This window comes from Heterocephalus glaber, unplaced genomic scaffold (genome assembly GCF_053883595.1).
Source record: "Heterocephalus glaber isolate CG9 unplaced genomic scaffold, H.glaber_assembly_v1.0 deba00000331, whole genome shotgun sequence".
NCBI classification, from domain to species: Eukaryota; Metazoa; Chordata; class Mammalia; order Rodentia; family Bathyergidae; genus Heterocephalus; species Heterocephalus glaber.
In genome coordinates, this window is record NW_028258142.1 from 55,827,551 (window position 1) to 55,847,928 (window position 20,378).

At 42.0% G+C, this 20,378-nt stretch overlaps 1 protein-coding gene across 1 annotated transcript in view; it reads right to left on the reverse strand.

Moving 5' to 3' along the window:
• The window catches only part of Ttc39c (tetratricopeptide repeat domain 39C), a 102,618-nt gene that overhangs the window by 27,756 nt on the left and 54,484 nt on the right, over positions 1-20,378 (reverse strand). The window contains exons 5-6 of the mRNA XM_004853149.3: positions 16,105-16,459; positions 14,569-14,737 (exon numbers count right to left, since the gene is read on the reverse strand). Of these exons, the coding sequence (XP_004853206.1) occupies positions 14,569-14,737; positions 16,105-16,459 (524 nt within the window). The remainder of the gene's footprint in view (positions 1-14,568; positions 14,738-16,104; positions 16,460-20,378) is intronic.

A 20,378-nucleotide genomic window follows, 5' to 3' on the forward strand; every position in this document is an offset into this window, starting at 1 on the left:
AAAAGGTTAGTGACTGCTGAAAAAAAGCCCTACTAGGTTGTAATATAGCATTTAAAAATACAGTGTTGGACCAAGCATGGTGGTTCACCTGTAATCCCAGATACCCAGGAGGCTGAGGCAGGAGGACTCCAAGTTCAAGTCCAGCCTGGGCAACATAGTGAGACCCTGCCTCAAGGACTGGGGATATAGGTCAGTGGTGGAGCAATTGCCTAATGTGTGAGGCCCTGGGTTCAATCCCCAGGACCACAAATACAAAACCAAAAGTTACATTTTTGGATTTGATTTGCTAATACTGTGTTGCCATATCCAGAATGAAGGCCTACATATTTTTGCCTAGCACTTTGGTAACAGGATCGTGCCATGCTTGTAGAACCAGCTGAAAATATTGCCCTATTTTCTGTACTCTAGAACTATGTAAATGTCTAGCTCATTTTTCGAAACCAAATCTTTCAACTGAAAAAATTAATTTGAAATGTTTAAATCACTACATATTTTTTCTTAACAGGTATCAAGTATAACAAAGAATAGTAAAATTTAGTCAATACTTCCAAATTCCAGGGCCAACTTTCTAACCAACACACCATAGATCTCACGAAATAAGTTGTTTAGACTCTTAGGGGACGTTGAAATATATAAATTTATATAAATAAAATGTTCTCAGGAAAGAAAGGTACTTTGTCTTGAAAAATAAGTGCATGTCACCTGTTAATAGTTCTGGGAAATAATTCACAATATTGTTTCTCAACATTCAGAATAAACCCTAGCAGTAAGTGGTAATTAAGTTTCCACCAATTGTTTCAAACTCACCAGGAGAAACTACAGATTTTGTCTAGGAGGCATAAACACAAGCTGTTTGTGGTCAGTCCTACCTAAATGTAAAATTCTGTATTCTCGCCTTAATACATTCACGGTGGGGCTGTAACTTGGATGTCTCGCTGCCAGGCAGCTCTGATTTGAAAGTGTTGTGCTCCTGTTGGCTTGAGCCACTGGTGGTACACGCGTGACCGTCCCCTCGAGCAGCACAGGACAAGTGGTCCAGCCACCTGAGGGGACAGTCATGCATGCACCACCAGTGGCTCAGGCCGGTGGGAACACGGAAAATCCAAAACAAACACTTGTGTGTATTTGGAGAGACAGGTGACAAGGAAAAATGAAACACTGAGGGATAGTGACTAGGTAACATTTTCCGCACAATTTTAAAAAAGTTAAGCTATTCTTACTTAGGAATTCCCACGTTAATATCTTTTCCAAACATTCTGAAAGTAAAGATCTTAAAGAACAAATATGAAGACATAAAAAGTTTGAATAATTATCAGCACCAGTGCATTAGGCTTGGGTTCTAATGATGTTACCTTTTGTTTTAATCAAAGATTTTTATTAGTGTGAGTCATAGGGGTGAATGTCTACAATTCAAGCACTCTGGGAGGCTGAGGCAGGAGGATCACAAGTTTGAGGCCAGCCTGGGCAACTTAGTGAGATCCTGTTTCAAAAGTTTTTTGAAAAAGTGCATGGTATATATACCAGTGCAAAGGACCTGGGGTTCAGTCCCCCATACCAAAAAATTTTTTTCCTTAGCAAAGCTGGGCTGAGAGGATCACTGCATGATGCAGCCGCCCAGTAAAAGATTCTGTCTCTAGAGCTGAAAAACAAAAAAAGTGGAAACAGAGACCAGGCCAAGTTCTCTTGGAGACTTGGCCCAAACCATAGTGCCAAAAGGACATCAAGTTCCAGGCTCCCCAGAATCCATAATGCCAAATTCTGCTCCCCAAGCCAGCAGTTTACACCCTGGTACCCTCTCCAAATTGTATTTACCACTAGATGATGAAAAAGCTCATGAAGACCTCAGTTAGGAGCCAGTCTGTGGCATTAAAATAATGCTGGTGTCTGTCTGTTAATTCTATTGGCTTAAGCACCAGCAAGGAGGTAAGGCTGCAGGACAAACCACAGGATGCAGTCGTCCCTGTGGCTGTGGCCATGAAGAAGATGCATCCTGCTCTGTTTGCAGTTCTAACGCACATCTGCTACTGAGAATTGTCAAGTCTGAAGAAGTCTGTAGTTCGTGAAACACAGGCACATGTTATTTTATGGTGTTTTAAGTAACTAGTAAACACAAAAATAGTTAAATGTAGGCAGAATTCATGAGAAGAATAAATGAAAAAATGAATGTATGTGTATGTGTGTGTGTGTAATTACAGAGAGAAGATGAAAGGGCCAAGGTAAAAATCCCAGTGCTAACAAGCTGTCTACCAGAAACTACAGAGAACTGAGGACTGCCACACTTAGGCAGGAAAGAAATGCGTGGACTTCTGGAATCAGTGTGCTTGAACATTAAGAGTCCAACACTGTAAAGAGGAGTAAGACGTTCTGGTCTGCTATGGCTATGGCACAGGAGGGTGACCAGAGATAATGGCAATGTGATGCACTGTTACTGTTACAGGTTGGATATGAGACATGCCCATGGCTCACAGGGCAGGGCTTGGTCAGCAATGCAGCAGCATTCACAGGTGGGAGCTAGACAGGTGTCTGGACCACAAGGGTGCTAATAACTTCATCCATGGATGTGACCCACTGATGAGTTCTTAGCTAAATGGGTGACCAGGAGGTGGGCCCAGTGGAAGAAGCAGAGCCCGATGAGGCACCCCTTTACAGGTGTATCTCGTCCCTGGTGCCCCTTCCTAGTCCCTTCTGCTTCCTTTGGCTGCCATGAGGTGAGCAGCTTTCCTCCTCCTGTCATGATGTTTCTGCCTCACCACAGGCAAGAAGCAATGGAGCTGGTTGACCAGGGACTAAAACCTCTGAAACTGTGAGCCAAAAGAAATCTTTCCCCTTTACATTGATTTTTTAAAATGTATTTTGTCATAGCAATGGAAAGCTAATACATGCACATCTCAGAAAGCTAGAAGAAAGGACTTTGAAAGTTTCCACCATAAAGAAATGATAAAGCAGGCCGGGGATTTAGCTCAGTCTTTCCACCGCCTATTCCACAAGTCCAAGGACCCGAGTTCGATCCCCAGTACCAAAGAAAAAGAAATGATAAAGGTTTGAGGGGATATGTCTAACCTAATTTAAATATTACACAAGGAAAACATGCACAGAAACATCATGCGATGTCCCATAAATATGTACAATTTTAATTTTTATTATCAGTTAAAAAATAAAACTTAAAAATATAAAAATTCATTAAAGCAAAACTAACAGGAATTCAAATATGATGCTATGAGAAAATATACAATTTTACAAAAGAGATTTGAATGAGGGGTAGGTAAAAGTGAAGAATGTTATTTTCCCAAACTAGACTCTATATTATCCTTACCCCCACAGTGGGAGTTCACTACACATTTATTATCATTAGGAAAGCAAGAAATCACAAAGAGTTGGGACATGGACTGGGTGGATATATGAAACCAATGTTCAAATAACAGAAAAACCAGTGAAACCCTAAGAGCATCTTTTTAATCTGATTCTAAGGAGAAGTCTACTCGGAAACAGAGACAGAGACAAATAAGAGCAATGAAAAACACAGCCGTGAAGGGCAATGGGAAACAGTGTCCACGCATCAAGTACAATTAAACATGGATGAAGAAATTTAAGAAAGACTAGAAACAAAATGAAAATTAAAAAATAAATTGATAAAGAAATCAAATCTTTCTAAAAACCAACATGAGAATCCAAAGGCTAATCATATAATTAAGAAGACGTGACTTAATATATCAAAGATACTACTTTTTTACAGACTTGAAAATAGCATTCAGTTATATGTTTGAAAAGCAGTAAGTGCAACTTGGCATGGTGGCACATGCCTGTAATCTCAGTATTCTGGGAAGCTGAGGCAGGAGGGTTGCAAAATTTGAGGTCACCCTGAGCAACTCAGCAATATTCAGTCTAAGTGTAAAGGCCATGTATTTGATCCCTGATATCAATACAACAACAACAACAACAGCAAATATTGAAAATAGAAAACTACAATATAAAGCTAAGATTTATGTAATAATAAGTATATATATTAAAACAGAACCAATAAAGGAAATAACTAAAGAACTGACTTTAAAACATTACTCAACAGCAAAGCTGTAGAAGAATTCTTCCCAATGTTTAATGTCACAGTTTAAGCACTTTGCTTTCTCTAAAAGGTTAAAAAAATTCTGTTAACCACTCCTTAAAAATAAAGTAGGTTTAGGGCTGGGGATTTAGCTCAGTGGTTCCGCCGCCTGCCTTGCAAGCGCAAGGTCCCAAGTTCGATGCCCAGTACCAAATAAATAAATAAAATAAAGTAGGTTTATTTCTAAAGCCTGATAAGAACCCGCTCCCTGAATCTTTATATTCACATTTAAGTGTGTGTGTGTGTGTGTGTGTGTGTGTTATTTGCTAATAATGGACGGAATGTCTGTCTCCCAGAACTCCTGTGTTGAAATCCTGCACCTCAGTGTGCTGGTGTTAGGAGCCCGAAGCTTTGGGCAGCCATAGGATTGGTGCCTCTGACAGCTCTCCAGTCCTCTTTCCACCATGTGAGGAAAGAACCAGGAAGGCTCCTGGGTCCTCCATTTAGGGCTAGGATCCGCTTCAAGTTAATTCTGTGTCTAATGTGAATCAAAGGCCCAGTCTTACTTCTGCGTGAGACTATTCAGTTGTTCCAGCATCAATTGTTGAGACTATTTTCTGCCCATTGATTTGTCTCAGCGCCCTTGTCCAAAATCAACTGACCATAAATGTAAGGTTTCCTTCTTGCCTCTCACTGATCTATATGCTTATTCTTATGCCAGTATCAGTTCTGACTACTTTGCAATAAGTTTTGAGACTGGAAGTCTGAGTCTTCTAATTGTCTTCTTTTACAACTATTTTGGATATTCTGGATTTCTTGGGATTAGAACAAATTTGTCAGTTTCTGCAAAAAAAAAGAAAGCAAGCTGTGATATGGTGGGGTTGGGGGGGAAGTGCTGGTGATCAAACCAAGGGCCTCGAGCATGGTGGGCAACACTCCCAGGGCCCCAGCTGTGCTTCCGGTAGGGGCTGTAACCCCATTAGTGGAGTATTGCCATCTTAGCTATTCTGAGTCTTGGGATACATGAACTGGGGTGTCTTTTCAGTAATTCTTTAAGAGCAATCTTTAGGCTGCTTTGATCTGCATCATTGTGGCCATAAAAAATAAGTAGAAATAAAACTATGGGACAGAATACTGACACTGATACCATGCACAAAATAATGAGTGGCTGTACTCGGGCCCACTGTTTCTTGAGTATGAGTTCACATCATGTAACAAGAATAACACAGCTGTTCATGCTCTTTGACCCTAATAATGATTTCTGTGGAGCTATAACACAAGGAAGCTCAAGAGAGAAGGAGAGAAAGAAAATTACGCTAAGGTACTTATTATAGTACTTGGTATCAGTGAAACAATAATAGTCAAATAACCCAATGATAATTTTGCAGCAAGAGGGAAAATATCACATTATTAGCAAATGGAAATCTAAATAGCCTGCTTGCATGTCAGTTACTTATAAAAGTGATGTAACTGAATTCAAACATAAGACTTGTAAACAAAGTGCATAAAATCTCAGGTGTGTGTATTAGAGGTAACAAAATAATTTGAACTAAACTAGCTTAGAATTTCAACACAGATGGGTGCATATTTACATAAAGTTGCTTAATATCTTATGCTATGATGTAGAATTTTAAAATCAGACTCTCCTTGTCAACTTTGGCTGCAGAAAGACATCCTGTGACAAGCCACTGAGGTGCAATTCAGTGCTAATGCTGGTGAATAGCAAACTGGTTTTAGCGACATGTCTACAAGCATGCCCAGTAGTAGGTGGTGGACTTGACCCCTGCCCTTGGGACTCCAGCTGATGCAGGCCAAGGAAAGCTCATTCACTTAGCCACACTTAGGAAGCTTAGGGATAGAACTCAACATGAGCCTCCTACTTGCTGGCCAACCCTGCAGCCTGCCAAGATAGGGTTAAAAGAACAGCAAGCACATTTGACTTATTAGCAGTCTGGGCTATTATCTTCTCATTTCAGTGAACAGTTATTAAACCACACAATATGGATTTATCTCACTGGGAAGCGATGAAAAATACATTCTCCATGTCCCCTGCACCAGATCAAATCAATCCCTCATTTTCTGTGCTTCTAAGAATAAACAGCGTACCTATTTTTTGGCTCTTGAGGTAATTAAGAGAACCACATAGGATGGAGGAAGAGAAGACTACAATTAACAGACCTTCAGGGAATTATCTCTCTTCCTGCAGTTGCCTTTCTCTCAGTCCTATAAATAACAACATTACATCATGCTGACAGGGCGTGCTATGCAAATACAGGAGGCTGGGGTGCCCTTCACCAGGGCAGAGAAACACTGTCCCCGTTCATCCCTGAGGGCCAGGTCCTTGGTGCGGGGCCTCCTGCCCCATCCCTGCTCGGGGGACCCCAGGCTTTGCCTCTTTCCTCTGTCTGGTAAATGAATCACCACAGGGATTCACGTCCCACTTTCTGTCCCTGCCAACCAACAAGGGGCTGAGGAGTTACACAGATCTCCCAGTTATTTGGAGGGCACGGATGAAAAATGTAATTTTATCTTAATAAAAGTACGGTGGAGGAGACAGCAGGTTTTCTAAACCCCCCCCCCCCCCCCGAAGCTGACTACACCTATAAGAATGGTGGGCGCAGGTGCAGACACAGGCCCGGCTGCTGCAGGGAACAGAAGGTGGGGCAGAGGCCCCTGCGCCCCTGGGAGGAACTGGGACCCCAGGGTGACATGCAGGAAAGGTCAACCGTCAAAGGAGCCCCTGCAGGGGCTGTCCAGGGGGTGGAGGGGGTGCCCCCAGCACTCCGCCTCCCTCAGCAGGAAGGGCCAGGCAGGAGAACAGAGCAGCTGCAGGTGGGCGGAGAAAAACAAACACGGCAGCTGCCAGCAGCAGACAAGGTGCAGGAAGGTCTCAGAAGCCACCAGGTCCTTCTGGGCCTCTTCCCAGGTGGAAGGCACCGGTCCCACAGACACTGTGCAGGCTCCATTCTGACAGACTGCTGGGGGCTCACTCACAGAAGCCACAGACAGACCAGCACTGCTCCTGTGCCTGCCTGTGTATAAGGCGCACATGTGTGTGCTGCAAACACACACGGAAGACCAAGTTCACTGTAGCACATGCAAACTTCCATTCTGTCCCCACCGAAGTGGCCCTGGGGTCGTCAGAGTTACAGTAAAGGGCCCTGCCAGGCAAGCTTGCGGGGGGGTGGGGGTGGGGGTGGGGGTGTAACTAAACTCTTTGTTGTTGTTTGGCAGTATGGGGATTGTACCCAAGGCCTTCACACTGAGCTACATCCCCAGCCCTATTTTATTTTATTGTATTTTTATTTTATTTTATCCCCGCCCCCTTTTCTGAGATAGGGTCTCAATGAAGTTGCCCAGACTGGACTTGTACTTGTGATTCTCCTGCCTCAGCCTCCCAGAGTGCTGGGATTTCAGGCGTGCACCACCACAGCTGGCTAATTCAACTCATTATGAAAAACACATCCTTGAAATAAAAGTGGGACTCTTAAAAAAAAACCAACTGATTCTTCAGCCAGCACAAGGAATTTAAATACAGCCCGCTCTCTGTATCCACATGTTCCACACCTGCAGGTTCTCCATCTACAGATTTGATCAAACATAAATTGGCAAATAATAGAAACAAAATCGCACCAGTACATACTGCATATGTACAGGCTTTTTTCTTGTCATTATTCCTGAAACAATATACTTCCACAGCTATTTACATAGCATTTACATGGTCCTAGGTATTATAAGTAATCTAGAGATGACTTGATGTGGGAAGATATGCAAAACTCATAGGGATTTCCTACACCAATGGATACGAGGGACTGGGGCATCCATAGATTCTGACATCCACAAGTAATCCTGGAATCCATCCCTCATTGTTACAGTTTGCGTTCAGATGTCCCCCCAAAGGCTCATGCAAATGAGGTGGGACTTTCTTTTTCAGAGTTAATTGAATCTGGAATGTGTGATGCTGGGGCCAAGGGCATGTGATTACTAAACCACTACACGTGAGTGATAAGTTTGGCTCCGCCCTAATCCTGGTAGTCTGAACAAAATAAAAAGGGCAGAAATATGCTGGGTTTTTTTTTTTTTGGTACCAGAGATCAAACTTGGGACCTTGCGTTTGCGAGACAAGCGGCAGAACCACTGAGCTAAATCCCCGGCTCAGAAATTTGCTGTTAAAGCCTCTTGTTACCTTTGCTACCTTGTGTACACCATGTTGTTTCTCCTCTGCGAGGCCTGTTTGCCATCCCACCCTCGCAGCCAGCCGATTATGGACTGAAACCTCTATGAACTGTAAGCCAAATAAACCCCTTCCTTCCCTTTTAACTTTGGGTGTTGGGTATTGTGTCTCAGCAATGAGAGAGAAGTAACTTAAGACACCTATGGACACGGAAAGATAACTGCATCTAGTTAGAGACTCTCCTTAGAAGGCTAGCCTCTGCTTCTTACTTGTTCAACAAATACACAGTGTAGGCCAGGCTGATGAGGCTAGGTTCAGACCATGGAATGGAAAGGGAGGCTTGTAAGAACACTACAGTGTCCTCATCCACATTTTTCACCAGATTTGGTACTGTGTGACTTCTAGCTGTCCCCAAACTCAAATCCAAGGTTTTCAAATGTCAGCACACAGTATATTCACAACTATGGGCTCAAGTTCAGGAGAAAGGTTCAAAGTAAGGCCTAAAAATCTTCGCATAAAAGCAACCCCATTAGACTATATTTGTTAACTTTATAGATAACTACTTTCAGTCATTCAAATATTTGGGCATTTATTTAGAGATAGACATTAAAAATTAGCTACATTATTGACTCATTATATCACATAATGGATGTATGTGAAAGTATCCATATTCAGAGAATCAAATACACACACACAAACAAATGGGTGATCAAAATAGATGATGAATATTTAAATTTTAAAAATTATTACAGCAAAAGACATACTGCCATTAATCCCCTCAAAGTACTCCACCTTGCTTTGAACGTACTTGTCCTACAATTCTTGCCACTTTCTGAAGCAGTTTTAGAGTCTTCTTCTGTGTCTTTATGAGGCGTGATCATAACTACAGTGAATGCTGCTGCCAAGTGCCACACAACAGAAGACAGGCTTGGAAAAACAATGGCGTGTCGTCATCTACGTCATTCACTGGATTTGGCACTGTGTAACTTATGCCTCTTCCCCAAAGTCAAAATGACCACGAGAGGCAAATGTGTTCAATCAGTTCAGAATATGAAGGCAGCCACGACAGTGCAACTAAAGACACTCACGAAAGAGGACTGCCAGAACTGCTTCAGAAAGTGGCAAGAACAATGGGACAAATGTGTTCAAAGTGAGGAGGAATATTTTGATATTTTGAGGATTCATGGCAATATGTCTTTCACTGTAATACATTTTTTAAACATTCACCTTATTTTCTTGATCACACTTCATACATATATGTTAATGAAAAGTAGACTGTTAAAGCCAGAGAGAAAATTTTACAAATATGTACTACTTCAAGAAAACAGGGGAGGCCAGCCTGGGCTACATAATGAGTTCAAGGCCAGCCTGAATAACAGAGCGAGACTCTCTCTTGAGAAAGAATGACTAGATAAAATGAGTGCTGGGGATGGCACCCAGGGCCCTCGCATGACAGGTGAGTGCTCCTGCTAAGCTGCACCCTGTCCTGCTAAGCTGCACCCTGACCCCATTTGCTACCGGAATGAGATGAACCCTCCCGGGCCAGGATGCTGAGTGGAGTTCATGGCCTCTAGAATGTGGGGGACCTCACCCCATCAGGTGAAGCTGGAACAGAAGCAGGGCTAACAGGGCCCCACGCCACTCCTGCTAAGCAGGAAGGGATTCTGCAGCCTGCGGCCAGGACTCAAATCACAGCTGTGCCCTGAGGGCCGGTACCATCTGCTCCATGGACTATGATATTCCAGACTTCAGCACACAGCTCCCAGTGCAGAGGAGGTGAGCCACGTGGGCACCAGCAGCACACACCCCCCGCACCGTCAAAATGAGAAGACACATAAACAAGCCTCAAAACTAGACTTGCAGATCACCTACAGCAACCCCCAAAGGAAAACGAGATGGAACACTCTGATACTCAACCACTTGGACTCCCTGAACTGGCAACAAAAGAGGATCTGGGAAAAATGAAATCAGAAATAATTTCTCAGATAACAGCAGAGATTGTCCCCACAGTGCAAGACATGATTAATAAATCTAGAGAGGACACAGATAAAAAAAATAGAAGATCTGAGGAACACGATGGAATCCCAACATAGGAAACAAATGGAATCCATAAAACAGATACAAACAGATTTCCAGGAGATTAAAAACTCTATTGAAAGTCTGAGCAGCAGAATGAACCAATGTGAGAATAGAATTTCACATATAGAAGATAAGATTCCAATTAGTGACCAGGAAAAGAAAAATTGCTTTAAAATTGTAAGGGACCACAAGAAATAAATCCAGCAGCTGCTAGATGATGCAAAGAAGAATAACATAAGACTGATTGGAGTCAATGAAGAAACAAGAGAGAGTGCAGATGACATAAAAGAACTTTTCACAGAAGTGATGGCAGAAAACTTTCCAAGGAGGGGAAAAGAACTTGACATACAGATAAGTGAGGCTTATAGGACTCCCACTAAAAAAGAGCCTGGCAGTTTCTGAGTCACTGAAGAAATTGAGTGTCACAGGATTCACCTAGCTCAGCCCCCAGATTGTGCTCCCTAGGCGTTGATACAAGGCTCTCAGGCACCTAAAGGGCAAGGAGTTTTTGCAAGCAAATTCACCAATGGAGTTCTGCACATCTTCATAGAGTCAGGGCTTCAGAGGGGTCATAGAAAGTCATACCCCAGCCTCCCCAGCCAGACTTCCTCAAGGGCAAATGAAGGATGCCTCCTCCAGTAACTTCTTCCACTTCTACTAGGGAACAGTAATGAAATGCTGGTGTCTGAGCACCTTAAGGATAACAGCAATCATTTCAAGAAAGCTCTACAATCTTTTCATCCTCTGGGATGAGCTAAGAATAAATACCACATTTTGCTTATCCCTGTGGCTACTAAACAAGAGCAGTAATAGATCTTACGTCCTTTTCCTTCCAACCAAATATCACTTATGTAAGCAGGCTGCTTCACTGTGAAGGAGTTCCAACATCTAGTACCTACTCTCTAAGAGAAAATGAAGCTGGGCCTGGTAGTGCACAGCTGTAATCTCAGCATTCTGGGAGGCTGAGGCAGGAGGGTCACAAGCTCCAGCCCAGCCCAGGTAACTTAGCAATTTAGCAAGAGCCTGTCTCAAAATAAAAAACAAAAAAAGGGCCAGGGGGTCAGCTCAAAGGTCATAGGTTCAGTCCCCAGTACTGCTGAAAAACAAACAAACAAAGAAACAAACCTTAAGAGGCACAATGAGTGAGAACTATGTACCTCTAAAAGCTGTACTCATAAGTATCCTTTGGGGAGTGGCAGGTTTCTTATTCTAGAACCAACCCAATGACAGTGAACACTCACTTACTTTTAGCATCGCTCCATCCCTTATAGGAATGAACTGAGCCACAAACTAAAACCATGATGCCATGAAACTTGAACCGGTGAAAAAATGCCAAATTAAGGTTTTCTGTGGGATAAAAAGTTGAACTAAAAGTTACGGATTTTCATTTTTAAATGAAAAATTAACTCAGTGGCAAGCATAACAAAATATAAATCTTGACTTTTACTTTTCTGCTCAACAGCTTCACAATACTGCAGAGCATTCTTTCATCAGTGGAGAATGGGAGAGAATTTTAACGGACACCCAGTGCTGTGTACGTCCTTAGTATACACTGCTGTATTGCACACTGTTTTAAATTTTAGGTTCTCAGCCCCAGATGGCAAATCTCCACCAAACACTGGATCTAGAATGGGCTGAGTGTTCTTACCTGAAGGCCTGAGACTAGGGGAGCTCTGAGTTTTGGAACTGGGAATATTTGTGTGTAGAGATAGCTGCATCTATTTGGATATACAGAATGGACAGGTCTATCTATGTATCTCCATGCACATTCATAATGACATATCTTGGGAATGAAGCCCAAGTCTAAATGCAAAGTTCATCTCTGTTTCATATACACCTTATATGCATAGCCTGAAGTTCACTGTATGCAGTATTTTCGTGCATCTGTGTTGTGACTGAGACCCGTCACATAAGGCCAGGTGTGTAATCTTCCACCTGTGGCATCCAGTTGGTGCTGAAAAAACTTCACATTATGGAACATTTTGGATTTAGGGTTAGGGAGGCTCAACCTATATTGTGATATTCAAAGGAACTCAAAATGTACAATGCTAGCTTTTTAAGAAGTTTAAATCTAAGGAAGTACTTATCCTGTACCCAACTTTCATTGCAGAAATGGTCACTGGAGCATGAGGCCTTGGTCCATTTACAATTACCCTTCACAGTCTTATCTTTTCATGTACAAATCCAAGGGAATAGAAACACTTTAATAGCCTAAGTATCTTTGCCTGCAAGTAGGGCCATAACCTGCTCTTGAGAGAAAACTAATCTTCCCTAATTGTACATGACATAGAGGGGAACCATGCTTTTTATGAAGAAGAGAAAAAAATGAAGAAATACAACAGAAGGCTCACGAGCTTGAATGCAAAGAAAAACAACTTCAAGATAATGGAAAAAAATAACTTGGATATGGGTTTAAATAATTCAAGTCCTGGTCAGCTTTTTATATGGTTTTAATTATCAACTATTACTATAGTTGCTAAAATATAATCTCAAATATACATGCATACAATTAAAATTAGAGAAGTGCTCTTCAGGGCTGGGGATTTAGCTCAGCAGCACTTTGCCCGCTTGTCAAGCGCAAGGTCCTGAGTTTGATGCCTGGTACCAAAAACAACCCAACAAAAACCAAAACAAAAACCCCTGCTCTTCAGATTTAAGGAGTCCTTTCCTGAAGGAAAAAAGAAATGATTAGAAAGATAGCATAAAGAAAAAGGGAAAGGGAAGGGAAGGAGGGGTAGGAGGAAAGAAGGAAGGAAGGAAGCAAGTAAGCAGGCAGACAGGCAGGTGAAAGAAGAAAGAAAAGAGGCCGGGGATTTAGCTCAGCAGTGCCGGCGCTTGCCTGGCAAGCACAAGGTCCTGAGTTCCATCCCCAGTACCAAAAAAACAAAGAGAGAAAAGAAAAGTAAAGAGCGAATCATCCTTGTGCTCATGAAAAAAGCATTCTTCAGCAAAAAATGAAAAAAACCAATCTCCAAATGTGCCCCTGGAGATGGATGCAGCTGACTTCCGGTGGAGTGCCTGGTAAACCCAGATGATACTCAAACCTCAAATGGACTCACTGATAATTACGTGTAAGAAACGGGTGGTAGGACATGAGTTTGAGAACTGTTTTCATCAATGTTCCCCTTTGAACATGCTTATATTATTATATTTAAAATAGTGTACAAATTGAATTGGTTTAATATATATTTGCCTGCCTGGGTTACTTAAACTGCTTAAGGTGCAGATTTTTTCATATTCATCTCTTTATCCCCAGTGCACTGCAACTTGTATACATGAAATCATGCATGGATCGAAGGGCTAGCTGTACATTTTTAGGATGGTAGGAAAGGCAGTGGAATAAGTACTGGAATAAAGTTCCTGGAGGAAGTCAATATGCATAAGCGAATAATAAAAATTATTTCTAGACCTTTTTTTGTGGTACTCAGGATTGAACTCAGGGTCTTGTACATGTTAGGCAAATGCTCTACCACTGAGCTCCATCCTCAGCCCCAGACTTGGCTTCTCAATCTCTTTCGAAAGTTGAGAAACAAAGAGGAGGAGGAGAATAAAAGGGCCACCTTCTTTGTGTAAATAATTGATCTCTTCTGCTTTCATTCTTCTCCATGGCCATGAGTGAGCAGGGAAAGGAGCAGCAGAACCCTGAGGCCGGGCGAGTTCTGGTGTTGCAGACGGGCTCCTGGGCCTGCTACTAGGAGAGCTCAGAAGTTACTGACTCGAGCCTGGGATCCCGTTTCTTTGACATAAACTGTAGCGCGTGCTTGGTAGCTCTGAGGAACAACTGGGGCTGTGTGTGGAAAGCTCCTGGCACAGCACCCAGCCAAATGAAGCGCTTGAAAACATGACAACCGTGCTATTATCTCAAGCTGATGCTGTCCTGACATTTAAGGCAGTGACTTTTGCACAAATCAATTGTTGGCTAAGATCAAAATTTAGAAATAGGTTATTAGTAACCCAGAGAGGAGAAAATTATATTTTGTGTTCTCCACCTAAGTGGTTTAATAATGCTCATATGCCATTAGCTTCAAGCACCTCAATCGTGCCTCATTACCAATGAGGATCCACCCCTGCTTCATCCACAGCCCTGTGCAGAAGGTAACTGACTAACATCCTGGCTTCCTGGAAGAGCCCTCCTTGGAGTGATGCAATGAAAGGCACAAGAACTCCATGTTCCTGGGGCTGTGACATTCTGGCTCATCCATACTGGGCCCCAAGCAGCAATCAGGGATGTGATCATCAGAGGCTTTGTTTTAAAAAGAAGAGGAAGGCACTGTACCTCTAATCGCTGGATCCGTCCCTTGAAAAACATAAAGAGGGAAGAATTTGGATAAGCAGCTTCTTTTTTGAGAAGAATTTCCTTCGCTTCATCCAGGCCTGCTTTGTTATCGCTGCCATCCAAGGCGAAAAATGGGCGGACGACAGTGTGATACCAGAGGAGAGCTAGTCTGCAGGGGAGAGAGACTTTGAGCAGGATACTCTTAGATGCCTTCCACTCTCAAAAACATCATTATATGCTCTTCCCATACACACTCCTCCCAAAAAACTTACTAAGCAGTCTTCAAAGAACTAAAATCAGAGCCTGTTTCTCATATTAATTTTGTGAGTTTTTGGAAAGCTGCCACTTTAGCACAACATATATACATCAGCATACTCCCATCAGATGAAAAGAAGCAACAGAAGTGGTTAGCTTTGTTGCTCCTTGGAAATGGATTGCTTAGGATATAACTGACGCAAATCTCTGAAATCTACACTTTAGTAATCACATCAATGCACAGTCACTGTGAATTTACTGTCTCCTCATAATAAAAGCTTCTACTTTTTGCAAAAAAAATTGTGACTTTCTCTTGTGTTTACAAAAGTTAGAATGTAAGTCTCAGAATATAAATTTAAATATAGAACCCACAGTCGCAAATTATATTAAATTGAGTTAAAATAAGTGAGAGGAACAGATTAAAGGTTCTTTCTCCAGTTTTTGAAGAATGCTCAGTTTAAAAAGCTAACATTTCCTTACTTCAACCTCATTAAAGAAAAAACTAAACAGAACAGAGTCACTGAGATCTGCTTTAATGAACAGATAAAAACCAGCACATCAAATATTTTCATATAAATATATGTATCTAATATGCTCATAAATTCAATTCACTTATGGAGAGCATACTAACATTAATTCCATTCATTTCTTTCTTGGAGATAAGCATGAAATAGTATTAAGATATAAACAGAAATGATCGCAAGCTACAAATCCATTAATTCAAAGATTAATGGACTAGTATAATGTGTTTGGGGGGACACAAATATTTTTCAAATGAAAAATTAATGGTTTTTAAATAACAACCAACTGATTAAGAGTCAATATCCTAATTCCTCAATACTGACATGAGTGGAAATACATCTCACCGAAGTTCTCTCCAATATCCAGAACGTTTTAGAAAATTCTGACAAGTGGTGTCACGTCAGACAGAGAACTCCGGTAGCTGATAAAACTGCTCAAATCACAAATGGTAGTTCTTTGCCAGATGTGACAAGGGTCAAAGACTGCTTACAAAATCACTGGAGGGTAAACAATAAGGTCACTTTACCTGTCAATAATACAGGACTCGTGAGCCTTAAAGAGTGTGCCTTGTTGCCTAACTAAAGCAGCTTACACCACTACCACCACCCCAGAAAGCAGTCCCGGGTGTGGCTTTAAGAAATAAGGCAGAGCACTGTCAACCAACCAAGCATTTTTCCTGAAGTTTCCTTTAAAGTCTTTGTCGTTTACTTACTTTCAACACTATATTATCTACCAAAGCATTGCAATATAGCTACTCACGTAGCTAAAGGGGCCTTCATGTCCTTACTTTCGCTTGCATACATCAGTGAAGAAAGCCCCTGTAGGCGGTCTCCAGGAAAACCCAGCAGGTTGATGATTTTGAGCAGGTTTGGGGGCACCATGGATATGCAAAGGTGAAAAAGGCCATATCCAAAGCTCACAGCACCTTTCAGTCTGTTTAGGGACTCCTCAGTCACCCCTTCAGCCACAATGTGATTATCATTTGCAGCGTCAGAAGTCAAGGGCTCTTCAGTTAGCTTCTTCTGATACAGTTCCTGAAGGGCATTGATGTCCAGGTAGCACTTATTGTAAATCTTCCAGGCTTTCCTAAGGATCCACCCACCTTTTATGTACGCTATGAAGAGAATGGGAGAAGAGCATTCAAACACAGGCATTCACAGTGATTTCTGTACATGACTAATAAAGGATAGTGGAAAACAACCTGAAAATCAAACAATTTTTTAAAACATAATTATCACCTATCATTGCACTTTGTTTCCTCCATAGTGTTTTCTCATTTGTTGTTGATCTCCTTGTACTAAACTGTGTGACTGATTGACAAGGGCCGTGCAGCTTTTTTGTTGTTGTTGTTATAGTTGTTCTTTATTGATGGAAGCCCCTCTGCAGTAGCTAGGGCGCAGCATACAGCACAGGACGGGAGAAAGGTTGGGGGATCAGTGAATCCACATTTTTTCAGATTTTCTGTAAAACCCTCCGCTACTTCTCTGAATTACTGTGATGCTTCCTGATAAACCTTTTTAAAAAAATAACTCTTAGATTTGTACGTATTTGCATCCCTCAAGAGAAATATCTTAGTCTAGTTCACTGCTAAATTTATACTCCATCACCAAGCAAGGCATCTTTGCCCCCCAAAATAAGACAAGCAAACAAAAAGAATTAATTCACATTTACTAGGTAAACAAATGACCAGTATATTGGCAAATAAGTCATTCATGTGAAATGCAGGACCGCAAAGATTCCCCACTTCACTCACATCTTGGACCTCTTGTGTGGCTCAACCACACCAGACGGGGATGGCTTTGTCCAGTCTATGACAGTGGCATTCACACACTGCCCCAGCCTAGAGAGATCCACAGTGAAGAGATTACCTCACACCCAAGGTAAAAACCTGTTTGTTTGTTTGATTGATTGATTGATTGATTTGTACCGGGGATCGAGCTCAGGACCTTGTGCTTGCAAGGCAGGCAGCGGAACCGCTGAGCTAAATCCCCAGCCCAAACCAGCCTCCATTACACCAATTTATTAGACAGCTCTCTTGAAAACATTACCTCAGACAAGACTTCAAGAATAGGAAGTAAAGTCGCGTGGAAGACACCAAATTACCCCGCTGCAGACAAGCAGCCACCTGGTGCCATACTACAAAGACGCAGAGGACACTGGACCACCAGACCAAGGTACTGAGTCCCGCTGTTCCTGGCCCAGAGGTAGGGGCTTCTGAGCCACCGTCCCACTGCTCCTGGGCCAGAGGAAGGGGCTTCCCAGTCACCATGCCTCCCACTGCTCCCAGCCCAGAGGAAAGGGCTTTTGGGCCACGTTCTGTTCCACCGCTCCTGGCCCAGAAGAAGGGGCTTCCTGGCCACCATCCCTCCCACTGCTCCCGGCCCAGAGGGAGGGGCTTCTGAGCTGCCATTCCACTGCTCCTGGTCCAGAGGAAGGGGCTTCCAGGCCACCATCCTCCCGCTGCTCCCAGCCCGCAGGAAAGGGCTTTTGGGTCACCATCCCTACTGCTGCTCCCAGCCCCTGCCCCACCTCTCCCGGCTCAGAGGAGGTAATCGGAGCAGGCGCTAACAGACGCCCACCCCAGTCGAAATGAGAAAACACATAAATAAGTCTCAAAACCAGACTTCCAGATCACCTAGAGCAACCCCAAAGGGAAATGAGATGGAACACTCTGATACTCAACCACCTGGACCCACTGAACTGGCAACAAAAGGGGATCTGGAAAAAATGAAATCAGAAATAATTTCTCAGATAATAGGAGAAATTGTGCTCCTAGTGGAAGACATGATTAAGAAATCTAGAGAGAAGCTCAGGAACATGATGGAATCCCAACATAAGAAACAAATGGAATCCATAAAACAGATGCAAATAGATTTCCAGGACATGAAAAACTCCATTGAAAGTCTACACAGCAGAATGAGCCAATGTGAGGACAGAATTTCAGATATAGAAGATAAGATTGCAATTAGTGACCAGGAAAAGAAAAATTGCTTCAAAATTATAAGGGAACATGAGAAATCAATCCAGCAGCTGCTAGGTGATGCAAAGAAGAATAACGTAAGACTGATTGGGCTCAATGAAGAAACAGGAGAGAGTGCAGATGACATAAAAAATCTCTTCACAGAAATAATGGCAGAAAACTTCCCAAGCAGGGGAAAAGAGCTTGACATATAGATAAGTGAGGCATATAGGACTCCAAATAGCCTTGATCAAAAAAATCTACACATAGGCATATAATTGTTAAGATTCCAGAAACACAACAGAAGAACAAAGTTCTCCAAGCAGTGAGAGAAAAGAAACAAATCACATACAAAGGAAAGCCTATCAGAATGACAGCAGACTTCTCAACACAAATTATCAAGGCAAGAAGAGCTTGGAGTGACATATTCCAAGCCCTAAAAGAAAACAGCCTCCAACCCAGATTGATGTACCTTGCAAAACTATCTTTCAAAATTGAGGGAGAAATAAGATACTTTCATGACAAAGAGCACCTTAGGAACTTCGTGAATACCAAACCAGCACTCCAAAGAATTTTACACAATAGCCCAGGAACAGACATTGAGGATCACAACCCCAGGAAGCAAAGCAGAATGAACCCATCTGGCATGACAAGAAATTAAATGTGAAGGGGGAGAACCCAACAAAAAGAAAAAGTCATGGCAATGACAAGTCAATATGTTTCAGTTATAACCATCAACGTCAATGGTCTCAATTCACCAATCAAAAGAAATAGACTGGCAGAATGGGTCAAGAAGCAAAATCCAACAATATGCTGCATACAAGAAACACACTTACTTCAAAAGGAAACTCATAGACTGAAAGTTAAAGGGTGGAAAACAATACTCCATGCGACAGGAACCCCCCAAAAAAGCAGGAGTAGCTATCCTCTTTGCAGATCAAGTAGATTTCAAACCAAATGGAGGTCCCATTTGACCCAGCTATTGCCCTGCTGGGTATCTTTCCCCAAAGAATTAAAAGAATCATACCACAGTGATATATGCACACCCATGTTTATAGCAGCGCAATTTGTAATAGCTAAAACTTGGAAGCAGCCCAATTGCCCATCAACTGGAGACTGGATAAATAAAATGCGTTTTTTAAATAAAATGGAGTACTACTCAGCCATAAAAAATGAGAAATTAGATCCATTTATAGCTAAATGGATGCACATTGAAGCGATACTCTTAAGTGAAATAAATAAGACACTCATATATAGTTTCTCTGGTGTGAAAAACTAAAAGTGTAAATAAGGATCAAAATGTATAATTGATAATGTGAAATAGGAAGAAAAGAGGCAAAGGGGAAGGGAAAGTAGGACGGGTAGGGGAAAGGAAAGAAGAGAAAGGAATTAATATGAGAAGATGAAAAAATGGAAAAAAGTCTTTGTAAATAGGGAGGGATGGAGGGGTTGAAGGGAAGGCAGGGGAAGGGGGAAAAATAAGAACCAAGAGTGACTATGTAAAGGTACAAATTTCCAATGATGAATATCATTATACTATATACCTAAAATGTACCAATAAAATAAAATTAAAAAAAAAAGAGAGAGTGGTGACACAAGTAACCAGACTAAGCTATGGGGGAAAAGTGACAATATTAGGAATCCAATTATGAGGTAAGAAGACCAGGCCTGGTCCTGGTTTTGTCATACCTCACACGTGACATCATATAATCCTGTCTCAACCAAAGGAAGGAAAGCTTGCTGAGTACCCAGTGTGCCAAGAATACAGGGATGAGTGAGACAGGGCCCTATCTTCAAATCCAAAAGAAAATAGAGGGTATTCATAACAAATTCAGGAGGCAAGAAGCATGAAATACGTCTTTTAAACTTTTTCTTATAAAAGTAATAGATGCTCGGGCCAGGAATTTAGCTCAGTGGTTTTGACGCTTGCTGCACAAGCGCAAGGACCTGAGTTCGATCCCTGGTACCCAAAACAAACAAACAAACAAAAAGTAATAGATGCTCATTGAAAAAAGGTCTCTTGGATCATAGAGTAATTAATAAGATATTGTTAAGGTTTAGATCTAAAATGTCC